Here is a 23,462-nt window from a genome sequence, read left to right on the forward strand (position 1 = left end):
TGTCTCTCTCTATCTTTGTCTCTCTCTCTCTATCTTTGTCTCTGTCTCTGTCTCTCTCTATCTTTGTCTCTCTCTCTCTCTATCTTTGTCTCTGTCTCTGTCTCTCTCTATCTTTGTCTGAGCTATGATAATCAGAGCCACCCTGCCTTTGTGTGTTGATATTATGGCTGTTTTTGCAATATTGAAAGTGTTAATAAAGTTGGCCTGTAAGAGAGTGAAAAGGAGCGCAGGGTTCATTGATCGATTTAATGCAAAGCTCAGGCTGTGCACGAGCGTCTGAGAATAACTGAAGCCCAGGCAGAGTGGGTGAAGGCGTTTATTATTATTATTAGAACAACTGCCAGTGATCCAGTGCCTTAAACCCGGTTTTAAAAACATCCTCGGAATATTTACGGAGACGATGAACGTCGTTGATTGATTTTTTTTTTCCCCCCAGCCCACGTTCTAGTTCCAGATCTTCAGGAAACTGTCCCAGGATCCCGTGGCCACAGCCATCCCGTTATCCGGCACTCCCAGGCAGCTCACGCGATTGTCGTGCCCAGAGAGGGTCCCTGAGAGGGAGGGAGGGAAGCACGAGGAACAAAATCAACAAGTGTCCTGGTCCCACCATCGCCCGATACCACGGGACACAAGCGATGCTTCAGTTGTACAGAGCACCGGTCTACAACAGCGTGCGTTCGTACAGCACCTTTTAACGTAGTAAAACGTCCCAAGGCGCTTCCCGGGAGCGCAAGTCAGACACAGGTCGGACACCGAGCCTCGGAAGGAGATATTGGGACAGGTGACCAAAAGCTCGGTCAAAGGGAGAGGTTTTAAGGGGCGTCTTTTAAAGGAGGAGAGAGAGAGGCAGAGAGCCGGAGAGGTTTAGGGAGGGAATTCCAGAGCTCAGGGCCGAGGCAGTTGAAGGCACGGCCGCCAATGGTGGAGCGATGGGAATTGGGGGGGGGGGAAAACGCACAAGAGGCCAGAATTGGAGGAGCGCAGATATCTCGGAGGGTCGTAGGGGCTGGAGGAGGTTGCAGAGATAGGGAGGGGGGGGCGAGGGCCATGCAGAGATATCGGAGGGTTGTAGGGGGCTGGAGGAGGTTGCAGAGATAGGGAGGGGGGGGCGAGGGCCATGCAGAGATATCGGAGGGTTGTAGGGGGCCGGAGGAGGTTACAGAGATAGGGAGGGGGGGGCGAGGGCCATGCAGAGATATCGGAGGGTTGTAGGGGCCGGAGGAGGTTACAGAGATAGGGAGGGGGGGGCGAGGGCCATACAGAGATATCGGAGGGTTGTAGGGGCCGGAGGAGGTTACAGAGATAGTGAGCAGAGCGAGGGCCATGGAGGGATTTGAACAGGAGGATGAGAATTTTAAATTCGAGGCGTTCCCGGACCGGTGAGCGCAGTGGGTGGGTGGGGGGGCGATGGGTGAACGGGACTTGGTGCGAGTTAGGATACGGGGGAGTTTCGGATCAGTTGATGGTTAGGGAGGGTGGAAGATGGGAGGCCGGCCAGGAGAGCGTTGGAACGATGGAAGTGACAAAGGGCACGGGTGAGGTTTGCAGGAGCAGACGAGCTGAGGCAGGGGGGGCGGAGACGGGCAACGTTACCGAGGTGGGAGGAGGCGGTCTTGATGACGGAGCTGAGGTGCGGTCAGACTCTCAGCTGACGGCCAAGGTTGCAGACACTCGGAACGGTCAGAGCTCAACTGGAGAACCACGTTCAGTTCTGGGCACCTCAGGACGGATAGATTGGCCTCGGAGGGGGTGCAGCCCAGATTCACCAGACTGATACCGGGGCTGAAAGGGTTAAATTACGAGGACAGGCTGCACAGACGAGGCTTGTATTCCCTCGAGTGTAGAAGGTTAAGGACAAAATGGCGGCCACCATCTCGGACAAAATTAAGGGGTGATCTAATCGAGGGGTTTGAGATGATTAAAGGATTAGATGGGGTGGATGGAGAGAAACTATTTCCTCTGGTGGGGGGACGGTGGAGTCCAGAACAAGGGGGGAGGCAGAACCTTAAAATCAGAGCTCGGCCGTTCAGGGGTGATGTCAGGAAGCATTTCTCCACACAAAGGGGAGTGGGAATCTGGAAAACTCTTCCCCCAAAAAGCTGTCGAGGCCGGGGGTCAATTGAAAAAGTCAAAACTGAGATTGGGAGATTTTTGTTGGGTTAGGGGATTAAGGGATATAGAACCAAGGTGGGTAGATGGAGTTAAGATACAGATCAGAGATGATCGAATTGAATGGCGGGACAGGCTCGAGGGGCTGAATGGCCTCCTCCTGTTCCTGTATAAAGTTCCAGTGCACACAACCCAATACTGACACGTCACTGACGCGGTTTGTCCGATAGACTGAGAACAAGAGGTTTCTCAGGTCGGAGGCAGGGGTAAGATCTCCCGTGGGGCAAAACGGGGTCTGGGGCTCGTCCCCCCTCCCCGCGAAGCTCAGTCCCACGTCTGGTGGGATCAGCTCCCCCAGGGACGGGGCCTGGGCCTTTCCTGCTCAGTGCGGGGCCTCAGCCTCGCTCGGTCCTCCGTTAAATACCGGCCGAACTCCACGCGCCCGCCCGCCCCCGCCCCGAAGGGAGTCAGGGCCTCACCGCAGCACTGCCCTTTCAGGCTGTCCCAGATGTTGCAGTTGAAGTCGTCGTAGCCGGCGAGCAGGAGCCGCCCACTCTTGGAGAAAGCGACCGAGGTGATCCCGCAGATGATACTGTCGCAGGAGTAGCAGATCAGCTCCTGGTCAGCCCGCAGGTCGAACATTCGGCAGGTGGCGTCGTCCGAGGCAGTGCAGATGGCATTTCCATTGGGAAAAAACTGGAGAACACACAGTGAAGGAGGGAGCATCAGAGCCATTGGGAGAAGGACGCCTGCCCCCTCACGGTCTCCCCCCGCTCCCTCGCGGTCGGAATCTAATCGAGGGGTTCGGGGGGGGGGTTTACATGTAGAATAACAGATACCCGGGAGTGAGTTACAGACTGGAATCGAATCGAGGGGTTCGGGGGGGTTTATATATAGAATAACAGATACCCGGGAGTGAGTTACAGACTGGAATCTAATCGAGGGGTTCGGGGGGTTTATAAAAAGAATAACAGATACCTGGGAGTGAGTTACAGACTGGAATCTAATCGAGGGGTTTGGGGGGGTTTATATATAGAATAACATATCCGGGAGTGAGTTATAGACCGGAATCTAATCGAGGGGTTCGGGGGGTTTATATATAGAATGACAGATACCCGGGAGTGAGTTACAGACTGGAATCTAATTGAGGGGTTCGGGGGGGGGTTTATATATAGAATGACAGATACCCGGGAGTGAGTTACAGACTGGAATCTAATCGAGGGGTTCGGGGGGGGGTTTATATATAGAATGACAGATACCCGGGAGTGAGTTACAGACTGGAATCTAATCGAGGGGTTCGGGGGGTTTATATATAGAATAACAGATACCCGGGAGTGAGTTACAGACTGGAATCTAATCGAGGGGTTCGGGGGGTTTATATATAGAATAACAGGTACCCGGGAGTGAGTTCCAGACTGGAATCTAATCGAGGGGTTCGGGGGGTTTATATATAGAATAACAGATAGCCGGGAGTGAGTTACAGACTGGAATCTAATCGAGGGGTTCGGGGGGTTTATATATAGAATAACAGATACCCGGGAGTGAGTTACAGACTGGAATCTAATCGAGGGGTTCGGGGGGTTTATATATAGAATAACAGATACCCGGGAGTGAGTTACAGACTGGAATCTAATCGAGGGGTTCGGGGGGTTTATATATAGAATAACAGATACCCGGGAGTGAGTTGCAGGCTGGAATCTAATCGAGGGGTTCGGGGGGGTTTATATATAGAATAACAGATACCCGGGAGTGAGTTACAGACTGGAATCTAATCGAGGGGTTCGGGGGATTTATATATAGAATAACAGATACCCGGGAGTGAGTTACAGACTGGAATCTAATCGAGGGGTTTGGGGGGTTTATATATAGAATAACAGGTACCCGGGAGTGAGTTCCAGACTGGAATCTAATCGAGGGGTTCGGGGGGGTTTATATATAGAATAACAGATACCCGGGAGTGAGTTACAGACTGGAATCTAATCGAGGGGTTCGGGGGGGTTTATATACAGAATAACAGATACCCGGGAGTGAGTTACAGACTGGAATCTAATCGAGGGGTTCGGGGGGTTTATATATAGAATAACAGATCCCCCGGGGAGTGAGTTACAGACTGGAATCTAATCGAGGGGTTCGGGGGGTTTATATATAGAATAACAGATACCTGGGAGTGAGTTACAGACTGGAATCTAATCGAGGGGTTCAGGGGGTTTATATATAGAATAACAGATACCCGGGAGTGAGTTACAGACTGGAATCTAATCGAGGGGTTCGGGGGTTTATATATAGAATAACAGATACCCGGGAGTGAGTTACAGACTGGAATCTAATCGAGGGGTTCGGGGGGTTTATATATAGAATAACAGATACCCGGGAGTGAGTTACAGACTGGAATCTAATCGAGGGGTTCGGGGGGTTTATATATAGAATAACAGATACCCGGGAGTGAGTTACAGACTGGAATCTAATCGAGGGGTTCGGGGGGTTTATATATAGAATAACAGATACCCGGGAGTGAGTTACAGACTGGAATCTAATCGAGGGGTTCGGGGGGTTTATATATAGAATAACAGGTACCCGGGAGTGAGTTCCAGACTGGAATCTAATCGAGGGGTTCGGGGGGGTTTATATATAGAATAACAGATACCCGGGAGTGAGTTACAGACTGGAATCTAATCGAGGGGTTCGGGGGGGTTTATATATAGAATAACAGATACCCGGGAGTGAGTTACAGACTGGAATCTAATCGAGGGGTTCGGGGGGTTTATATATAGAATAACAGATACCCGGGAGTGAGTTACAGGCTGGAATTTAATCGAGGGGTTCGGGGGGTTTATATATAGAATAACAGATACCGGGGAGTGAGTTACAGACTGGAATCTAATCGAGGGGTTCGGGGGGGTTTATATATAGAATAACAGATACCCGGGAGTGAGTTACAGACTGGAATCTAATCGAGGGGTTCGGTGGGGTTTATATATAGAATAACAGATACCCGGGAGTGAGTTACAGACTGGAATCTAATCGAGGGGTTCGGGGGGTTTATATATAGAATAACAGATACCCGGGAGTGAGTTACAGACTGGAATCTAATCGAGGGGTTCGGGAGGGTTTATATATAGAATAACAGATACCCGGGAGTGAGTTACAGACTGGAATCTAATCGAGGGGTTCGGGGGGTTTATATATAGAATAACAGATACCCGGGAGTGAGTTACAGACTGGAATCTAATCGAGGGGTTCGGGGGGTTTATATATAGAATAACAGATACCCGGGAGTGAGTTACAGACTGGAATCGAATCGAGGGGTTCGGGGGGTTTATATATAGAATAACAGATACCCGGGAGTGTGTTACAGACTGGAATCTAATCGAGGGGTTCGGGGGGTTTATATATAGAATAACAGATACCCGGGAGTGAGTTACAGACTGGAATCTAATCGAGGGGTTCGGGGGGGTTTATATATAGAATAACAGATACCCGGGAGTGAGTTACAGACTGGAATCTAATCGAGGGGTTCAGGGGGTTTATATATAGAATAACAGATACCCGGGAGTGAGTTACAGACTGGAATCTAATCGAGGGGTTCGGGGGGTTTATATATAGAATAACAGATACCCGGGAGTGAGTTACAGACTGGAATCTAATCGAGGGGTTCGGGGGGAGGGGGTCCGTCCCTGATACTCACACAGATTGCGTTGATGTCCGAATCGTGTCCCAGGAACGTCTGTCGGCACTCCCGCTGGCGGATGTCCCAGAGTTTGGCCGTGGCATCGCAGGCGCCCGAGATGAAGAGGGAGAAGTCGGGAGAGACGGCCAGGCTCATCACGTCTCCGCTGTGGCCCTGGAAGGAGCAGTTCTCCTGGCCCGTCTCGATGTCCCAGAGGATGCTGCGTGGCGGGGGGAGGAGAGAGGCGTTGGTGGTCTCGCTCGCCCTCCTCCCCCCCCGCCCCCCCCCCCACCAGCGCCCCCCCTCCAGCTGGGAGCAGGCCCATAACGCAGCCTGGGCCTTTCCCTGCTCTGTGCCGGAGGCCGTGACCGGGCGAATTATTATTAATGAGGCCCCCCCCCTACCCTACCATTTTTTTTGCAGGGGTGGGGGCCTCTCGCTCCAATGGGTGGGGTCTATACTCACCAGGTGGTGTCTCCGGAACTGGTGATGATCTCACTGTCGCTGAGGAAACGGCAACTGGAGAGGTAACCTAGGCAACGGGAAGAGAGGGTCCTTAGCAACAGCGAAAGTGCCTCGTTAACGGAGTGATGGGGTATCGTTGGAGGTGGAGGGTCACGACTCGTGGGGGCGGGGATAGGGGGTCAAGATACACTGACGGACACTCGCACGCGGACACTCGCACGCGGACACTCGCACGCGGACACTCGCACGCGGACACTCACACGGACACTCACACACTGACGGACACACACACGGACACACACACTGACGGACACACACACGGACACTCACACACTGACGGACACACACACGGACACTCACACACTGACGGACACACACACGGACACACACACTGACGGACACACACACGGACACTCACACACTGACGGACACACAGACGGACACTCACACACTGACGGACACACACACGGACACTCACACACTGACGGACACACACACGGACACTCACACACTGACGGACACACAGACGGACACTCACACACTGACGGACACACAGACGGACACTCACACACTGACGGACACACACACGGACACTCACACACTGACGGACACACACACGGACACTCACACACTGACGGACACACACACGGACACTCACACACTGACGGACACACAGACGGACACTCACACACTGACGGACACACAGACGGACACTCACACACTGACGGACACACACACGGACACTCACACACTGACGGACACACACACGGACACTCACACACTGACGGACACACACACGGACACTCACACACTGACGGACACACAGACGGACACTCACACACTGACGGACACACACACGGACACTCACACACTGACGGACACACAGACGGACACTCACACACTGACGGACACACAGACGGACACTCACACACTGACGGACACACACACGGACACTCACACACGGACGGACACACAGACGGACACTCACACACTGACGGACACACACACGGACACTCACACACTGACGGACACACACACAGACACTCACACACTGACGGACACACACACAGACACTCACACACTGACGGACACACACACGGACACTCACACACTGACGGACACACAGACGGACACTCACACACTGACGGACACACACACGGACACTCACACACTGACGGACACACAGACGGACACTCACACACTGACGGACACACACACGGACACTCACACACTGACGGACACACACACAGACACTCACACACTGACGGACACACACACGGACACTCACACACTGACGGACACACACACGGACACACACACTGACGGACACACACGCTGACGGACACACACGCTGACGGACACTCACACACGGACACTCACACACGGACACTCACACACGGACACTCACACACGGACACTCACACACGGACACTCACACACGGACACTCACACACGGACACTCACACACGGACACTCACACACGGACACTCACACACTGACGGACACACACGCGGACACTCACACACGGACGGACACACAGACGGACACTCACACACTGACGGACACACACACGGACACTCACACACTGACAGACACACACACGGACACTCACACACTGACGGACACACACACGGACACTCACACACTGACGGACACACACACAGACACTCACACACTGACGGACACACACACGGACACTCACACACTGACGGACACACACACGGACACTCACACACTGACGGACACACACACAGACACTCACACACTGACGGACACACACACGGACACTCACACACTGACGGACACACACACGGACACTCACACACGGACAGACACACACACGGACACTCACACACGGACACTCACACACGGACACACACACACGGACACTCACACACTGACGGACACACACGCGGACACTCACACACGGACGGACACACAGACGGACACTCACACACTGACAGACACACACACGGACACTCACACACTGACGGACACACACACAGACACTCACACACTGACGGACACACACACGGACACTCACACACTGACGGACACACACGGACACTCACACACTGACGGACACACAGACGGACACTCACACACTGACGGACACACACACGGACACTCACACACGGACGGACACACAGACGGACACTCACACACTGACGGACACACACACGGACACTCACACACGGACGGACACACAGACGGACACTCACACACTGACGGACACACACACGGACACTCACACACTGACGGACACACACACAGACACTCACACACGGACGGACACACACACGGACACACACACTGACTGACACACACACGAACACTCACACACTGACTGACACACACACTGACTGACACACACGGACACTCACACACTGACGGACACACACACGGACACTCACACACGGACACTCACACACGGACACTCACACACGGACACTCACACACGGACACTCACACACATGGACACTCACACACACGGACACTCACACACTGACTGACACACACACGGACACTCACACACACGGACACTCACACACACGGACACTCACACACGGACACTCACACACGGACACTCACACACGGACACTCACACACTGACTGACACACACACGGACACACACACTGACGGACACACACACGGACACTCACACACTGACGGACACACACACGGACACTCACACACGGACAGACACACACACGGACACTCACACACGGACACTCACACACACTGATACTCACACACTGACTGACACACACACGGACACTCACACACACGGACACTCACACACGGACACTCACACACGGACACTCACACACGGACACTCACACACGGACACTCATACACGGACACTCACACACGGACACTCACACACGGACACTCACACACGGACACTCACACACGGACACTCACACACGGACACTCACACACTGACTGACTCACACACGGACACTCACACACGGACACTCACACACGGACACTCACACACGGACACTCACACTCGGACACTCACACTCGGACACTCACACACACGGACACTCACACACTGACTGACACACACACGGACACTCACACACTGACAGACACACACGGACACTCACACACTGACAGACACACACACGGACAGTCACACACTGACAGACACACACACGGACACTCACACACTGACGGACACACACACGGACACTCACACACTGACTGACACACACACGGACACTCACACACTGACGGACACACACACGGACACTCACACACTGACGGACACACACACGGACACTCACACACTGACTGACACACACACGGACACTCACACACTGACTGACACACACACGGACACTCACACACGGACACTCACACACGGACACTCACACACGGACACTCACACACGGACACTCACACACGGACACTCACACACGGACACTCACACACGGACACTCACACACGGACGGACACACACACGGACACTCACACACTGACGGACACACACACGGACACTCACACACTGACGGACACACACACGGACAGACACACACACGGACAGACACACACACGGACACTCACACACGGACACTCACACACGGACACTCACACACGGACACTCACACACACGGACACTCACACACTGACGGACACACACACGGACACTCACACACTGACGGACACACACACGGACACTCACACACTGACGGACACTCACACACGGACAGACACACACACGGACACTCACACACGGACACTCACACACGGACACTCACACACGCGGACACTCACACACTGACGGACACACACGCGGACACTCACACACGGACGGACACACAGACGGACACTCACACACTGACAGACACACACACGGACACTCACACACTGACGGACACACACACGGACACTCACACACTGACGGACACACACACGGACACTCACACACTGACGGACACACACACGGACACACACACGGACACTCACACACTGACGGACACACACACGGACACACACACACTGACAGACACACACACGGACACTCACACACTGACGGACACACACACGGACACACACACGGACACTCACACACTGACGGACACACACACGGACACACACACGGACGGACACACAGACGGACACTCACACACTGACAGACACACACACGGACACTCACACACTGACTGACACACACACGGACACTCACACACTGACGGACACACACACGGACACTCACACACTGACTGACACACACACGGACACTCACACACGGACACTCACACACGGACACTCACACACGGACACTCACACACGGACACTCACACACGGACACTCACACACGGACACTCACACACGGACACTCACACACGGACACTCACACACGGACGGACACACACACGGACACACACACTGACGGACACACACACAGACACTCACACACTGACGGACACACACACGGACACTCACACACTGACGGACACACACACGGACAGACACACACACGGACAGACACACACACGGACACTCACACACGGACACTCACACACGGACACTCACACACGGACACTCACACACACGGACACTCACACACTGACGGACACACACACGGACACTCACACACTGACGGACACACACACGGACACTCACACACTGACGGACACTCACACACGGACAGACACACACACGGACACTCACACACGGACACTCACACACGGACACTCACACACGCGGACACTCACACACTGACGGACACACACGCGGACACTCACACACGGACGGACACACAGACGGACACTCACACACTGACAGACACACACACGGACACTCACACACTGACGGACACACACACGGACACTCACACACTGACGGACACACACACGGACACTCACACACTGACGGACACACACACGGACACACACACGGACACTCACACACTGACGGACACACACACGGACACTCACACACTGACGGACACACACACGGACACTCACACACTGACACTCACACACGGACACTCACACACTGACGGACACACACACGGACACTCACACACGGACACTCACACACGGACACTCACACACTGACGGACACACACACGGACACTCACACACACGGACACTCACACACACGGACACTCACACACGGACACTCACACACGGACACTCACACACGGACACTCACACACTGACACACACACGGACACACACACTGACGGACACACACACGGACACTCACACACTGACGGACACACACACGGACACTCACACACGGACAGACACACACACGGACACTCACACACGGACAGACACACACACGGACACTCACACACGGACAGACACACACACGGACACTCACACACGGACACTCACACACGGACACTCACACACACTGATACTCACACACTGACTGACACACACACGGACACTCACACACGGACACTCACACACGGACACTCACACACGGACACTCACACACGGACACTCACACACGGACACTCACACACGGACACTCACACACGGACACTCACACACGGACACTCACACACGGACACTCACACACGGACACTCACACACGGACACTCACACACGGACACTCACACTCGGACACTCACACTCGGACACTCACACTCGGACACTCACACACGGACACTCACACACGGACACTCACACACGGACACTCACACACGGACACTCACACACGGACACTCACACACGGACACTCACACACGGACACTCACACACGGACACTCACACACGGACACTCACACACGGACACTCACACACGGACACTCACACACGGACACTCACACACGGACACTCACACACGGACACTCACACACGGACACTCACACACGGACACTCACACACGGACACTCACACACGGACACTCACACACGGACACTCACACACGGACACTCACACACGGACACTCACACACGGACACTCACACACGGACACTCACACACTGACGGACACACAGACGGACACTCACACACTGACGGACACACACACGGACACTCACACACGGACGGACACACACACGGACACACTCACACTGACAGACACACACACGGACACACTCACACTGACTGACACTCACACACTGACGGACACTCACACGGACACTCACACACTGACTGACACACACACGGACACTCACACACTGACTGACACACACACGGACACTCACACACTGACTGACACACACACGGACACTCACACACGGACACTCACACACGGACACTCACACACGGACACTCACACACGGACACTCACACACTGACGGACACACACACGGACACTCACACACGGACACTCACACACGGACACTCACACACGGACACTCACACACGGACACTCACACACGGACACTCACACACGGACACTCACACACGGACACTCACACACGGACACTCACACACGGACACTCACACACGGACACTCACACACGGACACTCACACACGGACACTCACACACGGACACTCACACACTGACACTCACACACTGACACTCACACACGGACACTCACACACGGACACTCACACACTGACTGACACACACACGGACACTCACACACTGACTGACACACACACGGACACTCACACACTGACTGACACACACACGGACACACACACTGACGGACACACACACGGACACTCACACACTGACTGACACACACACGGACACTCACACACGGACACTCACACACTGACGGACTCACACACGGACACTCACACACTGACGGACACACACACGGACACTCACACACGGACACTCACACACGGACACACACACGGACACTCACACACTGACACTCACACACGGACACTCACACACTGACACTCACACACGGACACTCACACACGGACACTCACACACGGACACTCACACACTGACGGACACACACACGGACACTCACACACTGACACTCACACACTGACACTCACACACTGACACTCACACACTGACACTCACACACTGACACTCACACACGGACACTCACACACGGACACTCACACACGGACACTCACACACGGACACTCACACACGGACACTCACACACTGACTGACACACACACGGACACTCACACACTGACTGACACACACACGGACACTCACACACTGACTGACACACACACGGACACTCACACACTGACGGACACACACACGGACACTCACACACTGACGGACACACACACGGACACTCACACACTGACACTCACACACGGACACTCACACACGGACACTCACACACTGACACTCACACACGGACACTCACACACGGACACTCACACACTGACGGACACACACACGGACACTCACACACTGACACTCACACACTGACACTCACACACGGACACTCACACACGGACACTCACACACGGACACTCACACACGGACACTCACACACGGACACTCACACACGGACACTCACACACGGACACTCACACACGGACACTCACACACGGACACTCACACACGGACACTCACACACGGACACTCACACACGGACACTCACACACGGACACTCACACACGGACACTCACACACGGACACTCACACACGGACACTCACACACTGACACTCACACACGGACACTCACACACGGACACTCACACACTGACTGACACACACACGGACACTCACACACTGACTGACACACACACGGACACTCACACACTGACTGACACACACACGGACACACACACTGACGGACACACACACGGACACTCACACACTGACTGACACACACACGGACACACACACTGACGGACACACACACGGACACTCACACACGGACACTCACACACTGACTGACACACACACGGACACTCACACACTGACTGACACACACACGGACACTCACACACTGACTGACACACACACGGACACTCACACACTGACTGACACACACTGACTGACACACACACGGACACTCACACACTGACTGACACACACACACGGACACACACACACGGACACTCACACACGGACACTCACACACGGACACTCACACACGGACACACACACACACGGACACTCACACACACGGACACACACACACACGGACACTCACACACACGGACACTCACACACACGGACACTCACACACACGGACACTCACACACACGGACACTCACACACGGACACTCACACACGGACACTCACACACGGACACTCACACACGGACACTCACACACGGACACTCACACACGGACACTCACACACGGACACTCACACACGGACACTCACACACGGACACTCACACACGGACACTCACACACGGACAGACACACACACGGACACTCGCACACTGACAGACACACACGGACACTCGCACACTGACAGACACACACACGGACACTCGCACACTGACAGACACACACGGACACTCACACACGGACACTCACACACGGACACTCACACACACGGACACTCACACACACGGACACTCACACACACGGACACTCACACACACGGACACTCACACACACGGACACTCACACACGGACACTCACACACGGACACTCACACACGGACACTCACACACTGACGGACACACACACGGACACTCACACACGGACACTCACACACGGACACTCACACACGGACACTCACACACGGACACTCACACACGGACACTCACACACGGACACTCACACACGGACACTCACACACTGACTGACACACACTGACTGACACACACACGGACACACACACTGACAGACACACACACGGACACTCACACTGACTGACAGACACACACACACGGACACTCACACTGACTGGCAGACACACACACGGACACTCACACTGACAGACACACGCACGGACACTCACACACTGACAGACACACGCACGGACACTCACACACTGACAGACACACACACGGACACTCACACACTGACAGACACACTGACAGACACACACACGGACACTCACACACTGACTGACACACACACGGACACTCACACACTGACAGACACACACACGGACACTCACACACTGACAAACACACACGGACACTCACACACGGACACTCACACACTGACAGACACACACACGGACACTCACACACTGACAGACACACACACGGACACTCACACACTGACAGACACACACACGGACACTCACACTGACTGACACACACACGGACACTCACACACTGACAGACACACACACGGACACTCACACTGACTGACACTCACACACTGACAGACACACACACGGACACTCACACACTGACAGACACACACACGGACACTCACACACTGACAGACACACACACGGACACTCACACACTGACAGACACACACACGGACACTCACACACTGACAGACACACACACGGACACTCACACACTGACTGACACACACACGGACACTCACACACTGACTGACACACACACGGACACTCACACACTGACAGACACACACACGGACACTCACACACTGACAGACACACACACGGACACTCACACACTGACAGACACACACACGGACACTCACACTGACTGACACTCACACACTGACAGACACACACACGGACACTCACACACTGACAGACACACACACGGACACTCACACACTGACTGACACACACACGGACACTCACACACTGACAGACACACACACGGACACTCACACTGACTGACACACACACGGACACTCACACACTGACAGACACACACACGGACACTCACACACTGACAGACACACACACGGACACTCACACACTGACAGACACACACACGGACACTCACACACTGACAGACACACACACGGACACTCACACTGACTGACACTCACACACTGACAGACACACACACGGACACTCACACACTGACAGACACACACACGGACACTCACACACTGACTGACACACACACGGACACTCACACACTGACTGACACACACACGGACACTCACACACTGACAGACACACACACGGACACTCACACACTGACAGACACACACACGGACACTCACACACTGACAGACACACACACGGACACTCACACTGACTGACAGACACACACACACGGACACTCACACACTGACAGACACACACACGGACACTCACACACTGACAGACACACACACGGACACTCACACTGACTGACAGACACACACACGGACACTCACACTGACAGACACACGCACGGACACTCACACACTGACAGACACACGCACGGACACTCACACACTGACAGACACACGCACGGACACTCACACACTGACAGACACACACACGGACACTCACACACTGACAGACACACGCACGGACACTCACACACTGACAGACACACACACGGACACTCACACACTGACGGACACACACACGGACACTCACACACTGACAGACACACACACGGACACTCACACACTGACAGACACACACACAGACACTCACACACTGACAGACACACACTGACGGACACTCACACACTGACAGACACACACACGGACACTCACACACTGACAGACACACACACGGACACTCACACTGACTGACAGACACACACACACGGACACTCACACTGACTGGCAGACACACACACGGACACTCACACTGACAGACACACGCACGGACACTCACACACTGACAGACACACGCACGGACACTCACACACTGACAGACACACACACGGACACTCACACACTGACTGACACACACACGGACACTCACACACTGACAGACACACACACGGACACTCACACACTGACAAACACACACGGACACTCACACACTGACAGACACACACACGGACACTCACACACTGACAGACACACTGACAGACACACACACGGACACTCACACACTGACTGACACACACACGGACACTCACACACTGACAGACACACACACGGACACTCACACACTGACAAACACACACGGACACTCACACACTGACAGACACACACACGGACACTCACACACTGACAGACACACACACGGATACTCACACACTGACAGACACACACACGGACACTCACACTGACTGACAGACACACACACACGGACACTCACACTGACTGGCAGACACACACACGGACACTCACACTGACAGACACACGCACGGACACTCACACACTGACAGACACACGCACGGACACTCACACACTGACAGACACACACACGGACACTCACACACTGACAGACACACTGACAGACACACACACGGACACTCACACACTGACTGACACACACACGGACACTCACACACTGACAGACACACACACGGACACTCACACACTGACAAACACACACGGACACTCACACACTGACAGACACACACACGGACACTCACACACTGACAGACACACACACGGACACTCACACACTGACAGACACACACACGGACACTCACACACTGACAGACACACACACGGACACTCACACACTGACAGACACACACACGGACACTCACACTGACTGACAGACACACACACACGGACACTCACACACTGACAGACACACACACGGACACTCACACTGACTGACAGACACACACACGGACACTCACACTGACTGGCAGACACACACACGGACACTCACACTGACAGACACACGCACGGACACTCACACACTGACAGACACACGCACGGACACTCACACACTGACAGACACACACACGGACACTCACACTGACTGGCAGACACACACACGGACACTCACACTGACAGACACACACACGGACACTCACACACTGACGGACACACACACGGACACTCACACACTGACAGACACACACACGGACACTCACACACTGACGGACACACACACAGACACTCACACACTGACAGACACACACTGACGGACACTCACACACTGACGGACACTCACACACTGACAGACACACACACGGACACTCACACACTGACGGACACTCACACACTGACGGACACTCACACACTGACAGACACACACACGGACACTCACACACTGACAGACACACACACGGACACTCACACACTGACAGACACACACACGGACACTCACACACTGACAGACACACACACGGACACTCACACACTGACAGACACACACACGGACACTCACACACTGACAGACGCACACACGGACACTCACACACTGACAGACACACACACGGACACTCACACACTGACGGACACTCACACACTGACTGACACGGACACTCACACACTGACGGACACTCACACACACGGACACTCACACACACGGACACTCACACACACGGACACTCACACACTGACGGACACTCACACACTGACGGACACTCACACACTGACGGACACTCACACACTGACGGACACTCACACACTGACGGACACTCACACACTGACGGACACTCACACACTGACGGACACTCACACACTGACAGACACGGACACTCACAGACACACACTGACAGACACACACACGGACACACACACTGACAGACACACACACGGACACTCACACACTGACTGACACACACACGGACACTCACACACTGACTGACACACACACGGACACTCACACACTGACAGACACACACACGGACACTCACACACTGACAGACACACACACGGACACACTCACACTGACAGACACACACACGGACACACTCACACTGACTGACACTCACACACTGACAGACACACACACGGACACTCACACACTGACAGACACACACACGGACACTCACACACTGACAGACACACACACGGACACTCACACACTGACAGACACACACACGGACACTCACACACTGACAGACACACACACGGACACTCACACACTGACAGACGCACACACACTGACGGACACTCACACACTGACGGACACTCACACACTGACGGACACTCACACACTGACGGACACTCACACACTGACGGACACTCACACACTGACGGACACTCACACACTGACGGACACTCACACACTGACGGACACTCACACACTGACGGACACTCACACACTGACGGACACGGACACTCACAGACACACACTGACAGACACACACACGGACACACACACGGACACACACACACACGGACACTCACACACTGACTGACACACACACGGACACTCACACACTGACTGACACACACACGGACACTCACACACTGACAGACACTGACACACTCGGACACACTCACGCGGGGACACACAGTCACACTCACACTCACACACACACACACGGACACTCACACACTGACAGACACACACACGGACACTCACACACTGACAGACACACACACGGACACTCACACACTGACTGACACACACACGGACACTCACACACTGACGGACACACACACGGACACACTCACACTGACTGACACTCACACACTGACAGACACACACACGGACACTCACACACTGACAGACACACACACGGACACTCACACACTGACAGACACACACACGGACACTCACACACTGACAGACACACACACGGACACTCACACACTGACAGACACACACACGGACACTCACACACTGACAGACGCACACACACTGACGGACACTCACACACTGACGGACACTCACACACTGACGGACACTCACACACTGACGGACACTCACACACTGACGGACACTCACACACTGACGGACACGGACACTCACAGACACACACTGACAGACACACACACGGACACACACACGGACACACACACACACGGACACTCACACACTGACTGACACACACACGGACACTCACACACTGACTGACACACACACGGACACTCACACACTGACAGACACTGACACACTCGGACACACTCACGCGGGGACACACAGTCACACTCACACTCACACACACACACACGGACACTCACACACTGACAGACACACACACGGACACTCACACACTGACTGACACACACACGGACACTCACACACTGACAGACACACACACGGACACGGACACGGGCACTGACACACACTCTCCAGCAGCTGAGGGCAATTGTAGCCCCCAAACCCCTCCTCCCCTTCCCGCCCCGCCCCGACCGCCTGCTCCGGGCTCGACCAGCCATCGCAGCAGAGGCCGGAGCGGAGCCTGGATCTTTCCTGCCCTCGGTGTGGGACTCGGTCCTCACCGTTGTGCCCCACGAGCTCACGGCTCACTTTAACGTTGCCCTCTCGGGTCTTCAGGTTGTAGATGGAACACATGTTGTCCAATCCCCCGCAGGCCACGCAGTTTCCCGAGGGGGCGTAGCAGCAGGTCATGACCCAGGAGGATCTCAGCGGGATGGCGTGGACCTGCAGAAGGGACCAAAGCTTCATCAGCTGCGAGAATTCCAAAGATCCACAACCGTCTTGAGTTTGCGTTTACGGTGCTAGTTTCGGACTTCAGTGCGTCAGCTCTCGAACTCGATGTGAAATTCTACCATATTATGATCGCTCTTCCCCAGGGGATCCCTTACTACGAGATCACTAATTAACCCTGTCTCCTTACACCAGACAAGATCTAAAATGGCCTGTTCCCTAGTTGGTTCCACGATGTGTTGCTCTATGAAACCGGCTCGCGAACGTTTCACAAACTCGTCCTCCAAACGACCTTTTCCGATTTGATGTGCCCAGTCGACATAAAGATTAAAGTCCCTCACGCTTACTGCATTACCCTCGTTACAAGCTCTTAATTCTTGATTAATGTTCTGTCCAACAGTGTAACTGCTGTCAGGGGGCCTGTAAACTACTCCCCTCCCCCAGTGTTCTCTGCCCCCTTGTTATTTCTTGTCTCCACCCAGACTGATTCTATTCCCTGAACCTCTGAGACACGATCCTTCCTCACTCCTGTCCCCATGTCTTCTTTTCTTCTTCGGGCTACACCCCTGCCCCCTCCTTTTCCACTCTCTGTAATGGTTACCCGGTCAAACCCATTCATCTCGTCTTGTGCCGCGAGTATTCAGGCCAAGAAAGGGCGGGAGCTGAGGGTCGCGGGATTGACAGGAGGTGGAGGGGAGGGGGGTGAGTGAGTTCCTTCGCTCATCGAGGAGAGGAGTCAGAGGGCAGCATCGTTTTCAGGCAGGTCTCGATGGAGGGGAACCAATGACTGGGTTGGACACTGGGCGTCAGTCGAAGCCCTCCCCCCAGCACTGCTCCAATGCCCCACCCCCCCCCCCGGACACTCTGGGTGATGGCCAGTGCTCCTCTTACCTTATTCGTCGAGTAGGTGTCCCATACGATCAGCTTCCCATCCTGAGAGGCACTGACTAGCAATCTGTGGGGAGCGGAGGGGGAGAGAGAGAGGGGGTACGGAGGGGGAGAGAGAGAGAGGGGTACGGAGGGGGAGAGAGAGAGAGAGGGGTACAGAGGGGGAGGGAGAGAGAGAGGGGTAGGGGAGAGAGAGGGGTACGGAGGGGGAGAGAGAGAGAGGGGTACAGAGGGGGAGGGAGAGAGAGGGGTAGGGAGGGGGAGGGGGAGAGAGAGGGGTACGGAGGTGGAGGGAGAGAGAGAGGGGTACAGAGGGGGAAGGAGAGAGAGAGGGGTACGGAGGGAGGGGGAGAGAGAGAGGGGGAGAGAGAGTGGGTAGGGAGGGGGAGAGAGAGTGGGTAGGGAGGGGGAGAGAGAGAGAGAGAGAGGGGTACAGAGGGGGAGGGAGAGAGAGAGGGGTACAGAGGGGGAAGGAGAGAGAGAGGGGTAGGGAGGGGGAGAGAGAGGGGTACGGAGGTGGAGGGAGAGAGGGAGGGGGGTAGGGAGGGGGGGAGAGAGAGTGGGTAGGGAGGGGGAGAGAGAGTGGGTAGGGAGGGGGAGAGAGAGTGGGTAGGGAGGGGGAGATAGAGTGGGTAGGGAGGGGGAGAGAGAGTGGGTAGGGAGGGGGAGAGAGAGTGGGTAGGGAGGGGGAGATAGAGTGGGTAGGGAGGGGGAGAGAGAGAGAGAGAGAGGGGTACAGAGGGGGAGGGAGAGAGAGAGGGGTACAGAGGGGGAGGGAGAGAGAGAGAGGGGGTAGGGAGGGGGAGGGAGAGAGAGGGAAGGGTACGGAGGGGGAGGGAGAGAGAGGGAAGGGTACGGAGGGGGAGGGAGAGAGAGGGAAGGGTACAGAGGGGGAGGGAGAGAGAGAGAAGGGTACAGAGGGGGAGGGAGAGAGAGAGGGGTACAGAGGGGGAAGGAGAGAGAGAGGGGTAGGGAGGGGGAGAGAGAGGGGTACGGAGGTGGAGGGAGAGAGGGAGGGGGGGTAGGGAGGGGGGGAGAGAGAGTGGGTAGGGAGGGGGAGAGAGAGTGGGTAGGGAGGGGGAGAGAGAGTGGGTAGGGAGGGGGAGATAGAGTGGGTAGGGAGGGGGAGAGAGAGTGGGTAGGGAGGGGGAGAGAGAGTGGGTAGGGAGGGGGAGATAGAGTGGGTAGGGAGGGGGAGAGAGAGAGAGAGAGAGGGGTACAGAGGGGGAGGGAGAGAGAGAGGGGTACAGAGGGGGAGGGAGAGAGAGAGAGGGGGTAGGGAGGGGGAGGGAGAGAGAGGGAAGGGTACGGAGGGGGAGGGAGAGAGAGGGAAGGGTACAGAGGGGGAGGGAGAGAGAGAGAAGGGTACAGAGGGGGAGGGAGAGAGAGAGGGGTACAGAGGGGGAAGGAGAGAGAGAGGGGTAGGGAGGGGGAGAGAGAGGGGTACGGAGGTGGAGGGAGAGAGGGAGGGGGGTAGGGAGGGGGGGAGAGAGAGTGGGTAGGGAGGGGGAGAGAGAGTGGGTAGGGAGGGGGAGAGAGAGTGGGTAGGGAGGGGGAGAGAGAGTGGGTAGGGAGGGGGAGAGAGAGTGGGTAGGGAGGGGGAGAGAGAGAGAGGGAAGGGTACGGAGGGGGAGGGAGAGAGAGGGAAGGGTACGGAGGGGGAGGGAGAGAGAGGGAAGGGTACGGAGGGGGAGGGAGAGAGAGGGAAGGGTACGGAGGGGGAGGGAGAGAGAGGGAAGGGTACGGAGGGGGAGGGAGAGAGAGAGAAGGGTACGGAGGGGGAGGGAGAGAGAGAGAAGGGTACGGAGGGGGAGGGAGAGAGAGAGAAGGGTACGGAGTGGGAGGGAGTGAGAGGGAAGGGTACAGAGGGGGAGGGAGAGAGAGGGAAGGGTACGGAGGGGGAGGGAGAGAGAGGGAAGGGTACAGAGGGGGAGGGAGAGAGAGGGAAGGGTACGGAGGGGGAGGGAGAGAGAGGGAAGGGTACAGAGGGGGAGGGAGAGAGAGAGAAGGGTACGGAGGGGGAGGGAGAGAGAGAGAAGGGTACAGAGGGGGAGGGAGAGAGAGGGAAGGGTACGGAGGGGGAGGGAGAGAGAGAGAAGGGTA

General features: G+C 55.3%; 1 protein-coding gene across 1 annotated transcript; it reads right to left on the reverse strand.

Moving 5' to 3' along the window:
- Positions 1–305: 305 nt before the first annotated feature.
- On the reverse strand, positions 306–21,421 carry LOC137307770 (guanine nucleotide-binding protein G(I)/G(S)/G(T) subunit beta-3-like). Its single transcript, XM_067976909.1, has 6 exons — positions 21,363–21,421; positions 20,303–20,465; positions 6,242–6,308; positions 5,795–5,996; positions 2,589–2,805; positions 306–551 (listed from the first exon to the last, which is right to left on the reverse strand). The coding sequence occupies exons 2-6, from the start codon at positions 20,430–20,432 to the stop codon at positions 445–447; spliced, it is 723 nt and encodes a 240-aa protein (XP_067833010.1). The 5' UTR covers positions 20,433–20,465; positions 21,363–21,421; the 3' UTR covers positions 306–444.
- Positions 21,422–23,462: the final 2,041 nt, after the last annotated feature.

This window comes from Heptranchias perlo, unplaced genomic scaffold, assembly GCF_035084215.1.
Source record: "Heptranchias perlo isolate sHepPer1 unplaced genomic scaffold, sHepPer1.hap1 HAP1_SCAFFOLD_1102, whole genome shotgun sequence".
In the NCBI taxonomy this organism is placed as follows: domain Eukaryota; kingdom Metazoa; phylum Chordata; class Chondrichthyes; order Hexanchiformes; family Hexanchidae; genus Heptranchias; species Heptranchias perlo.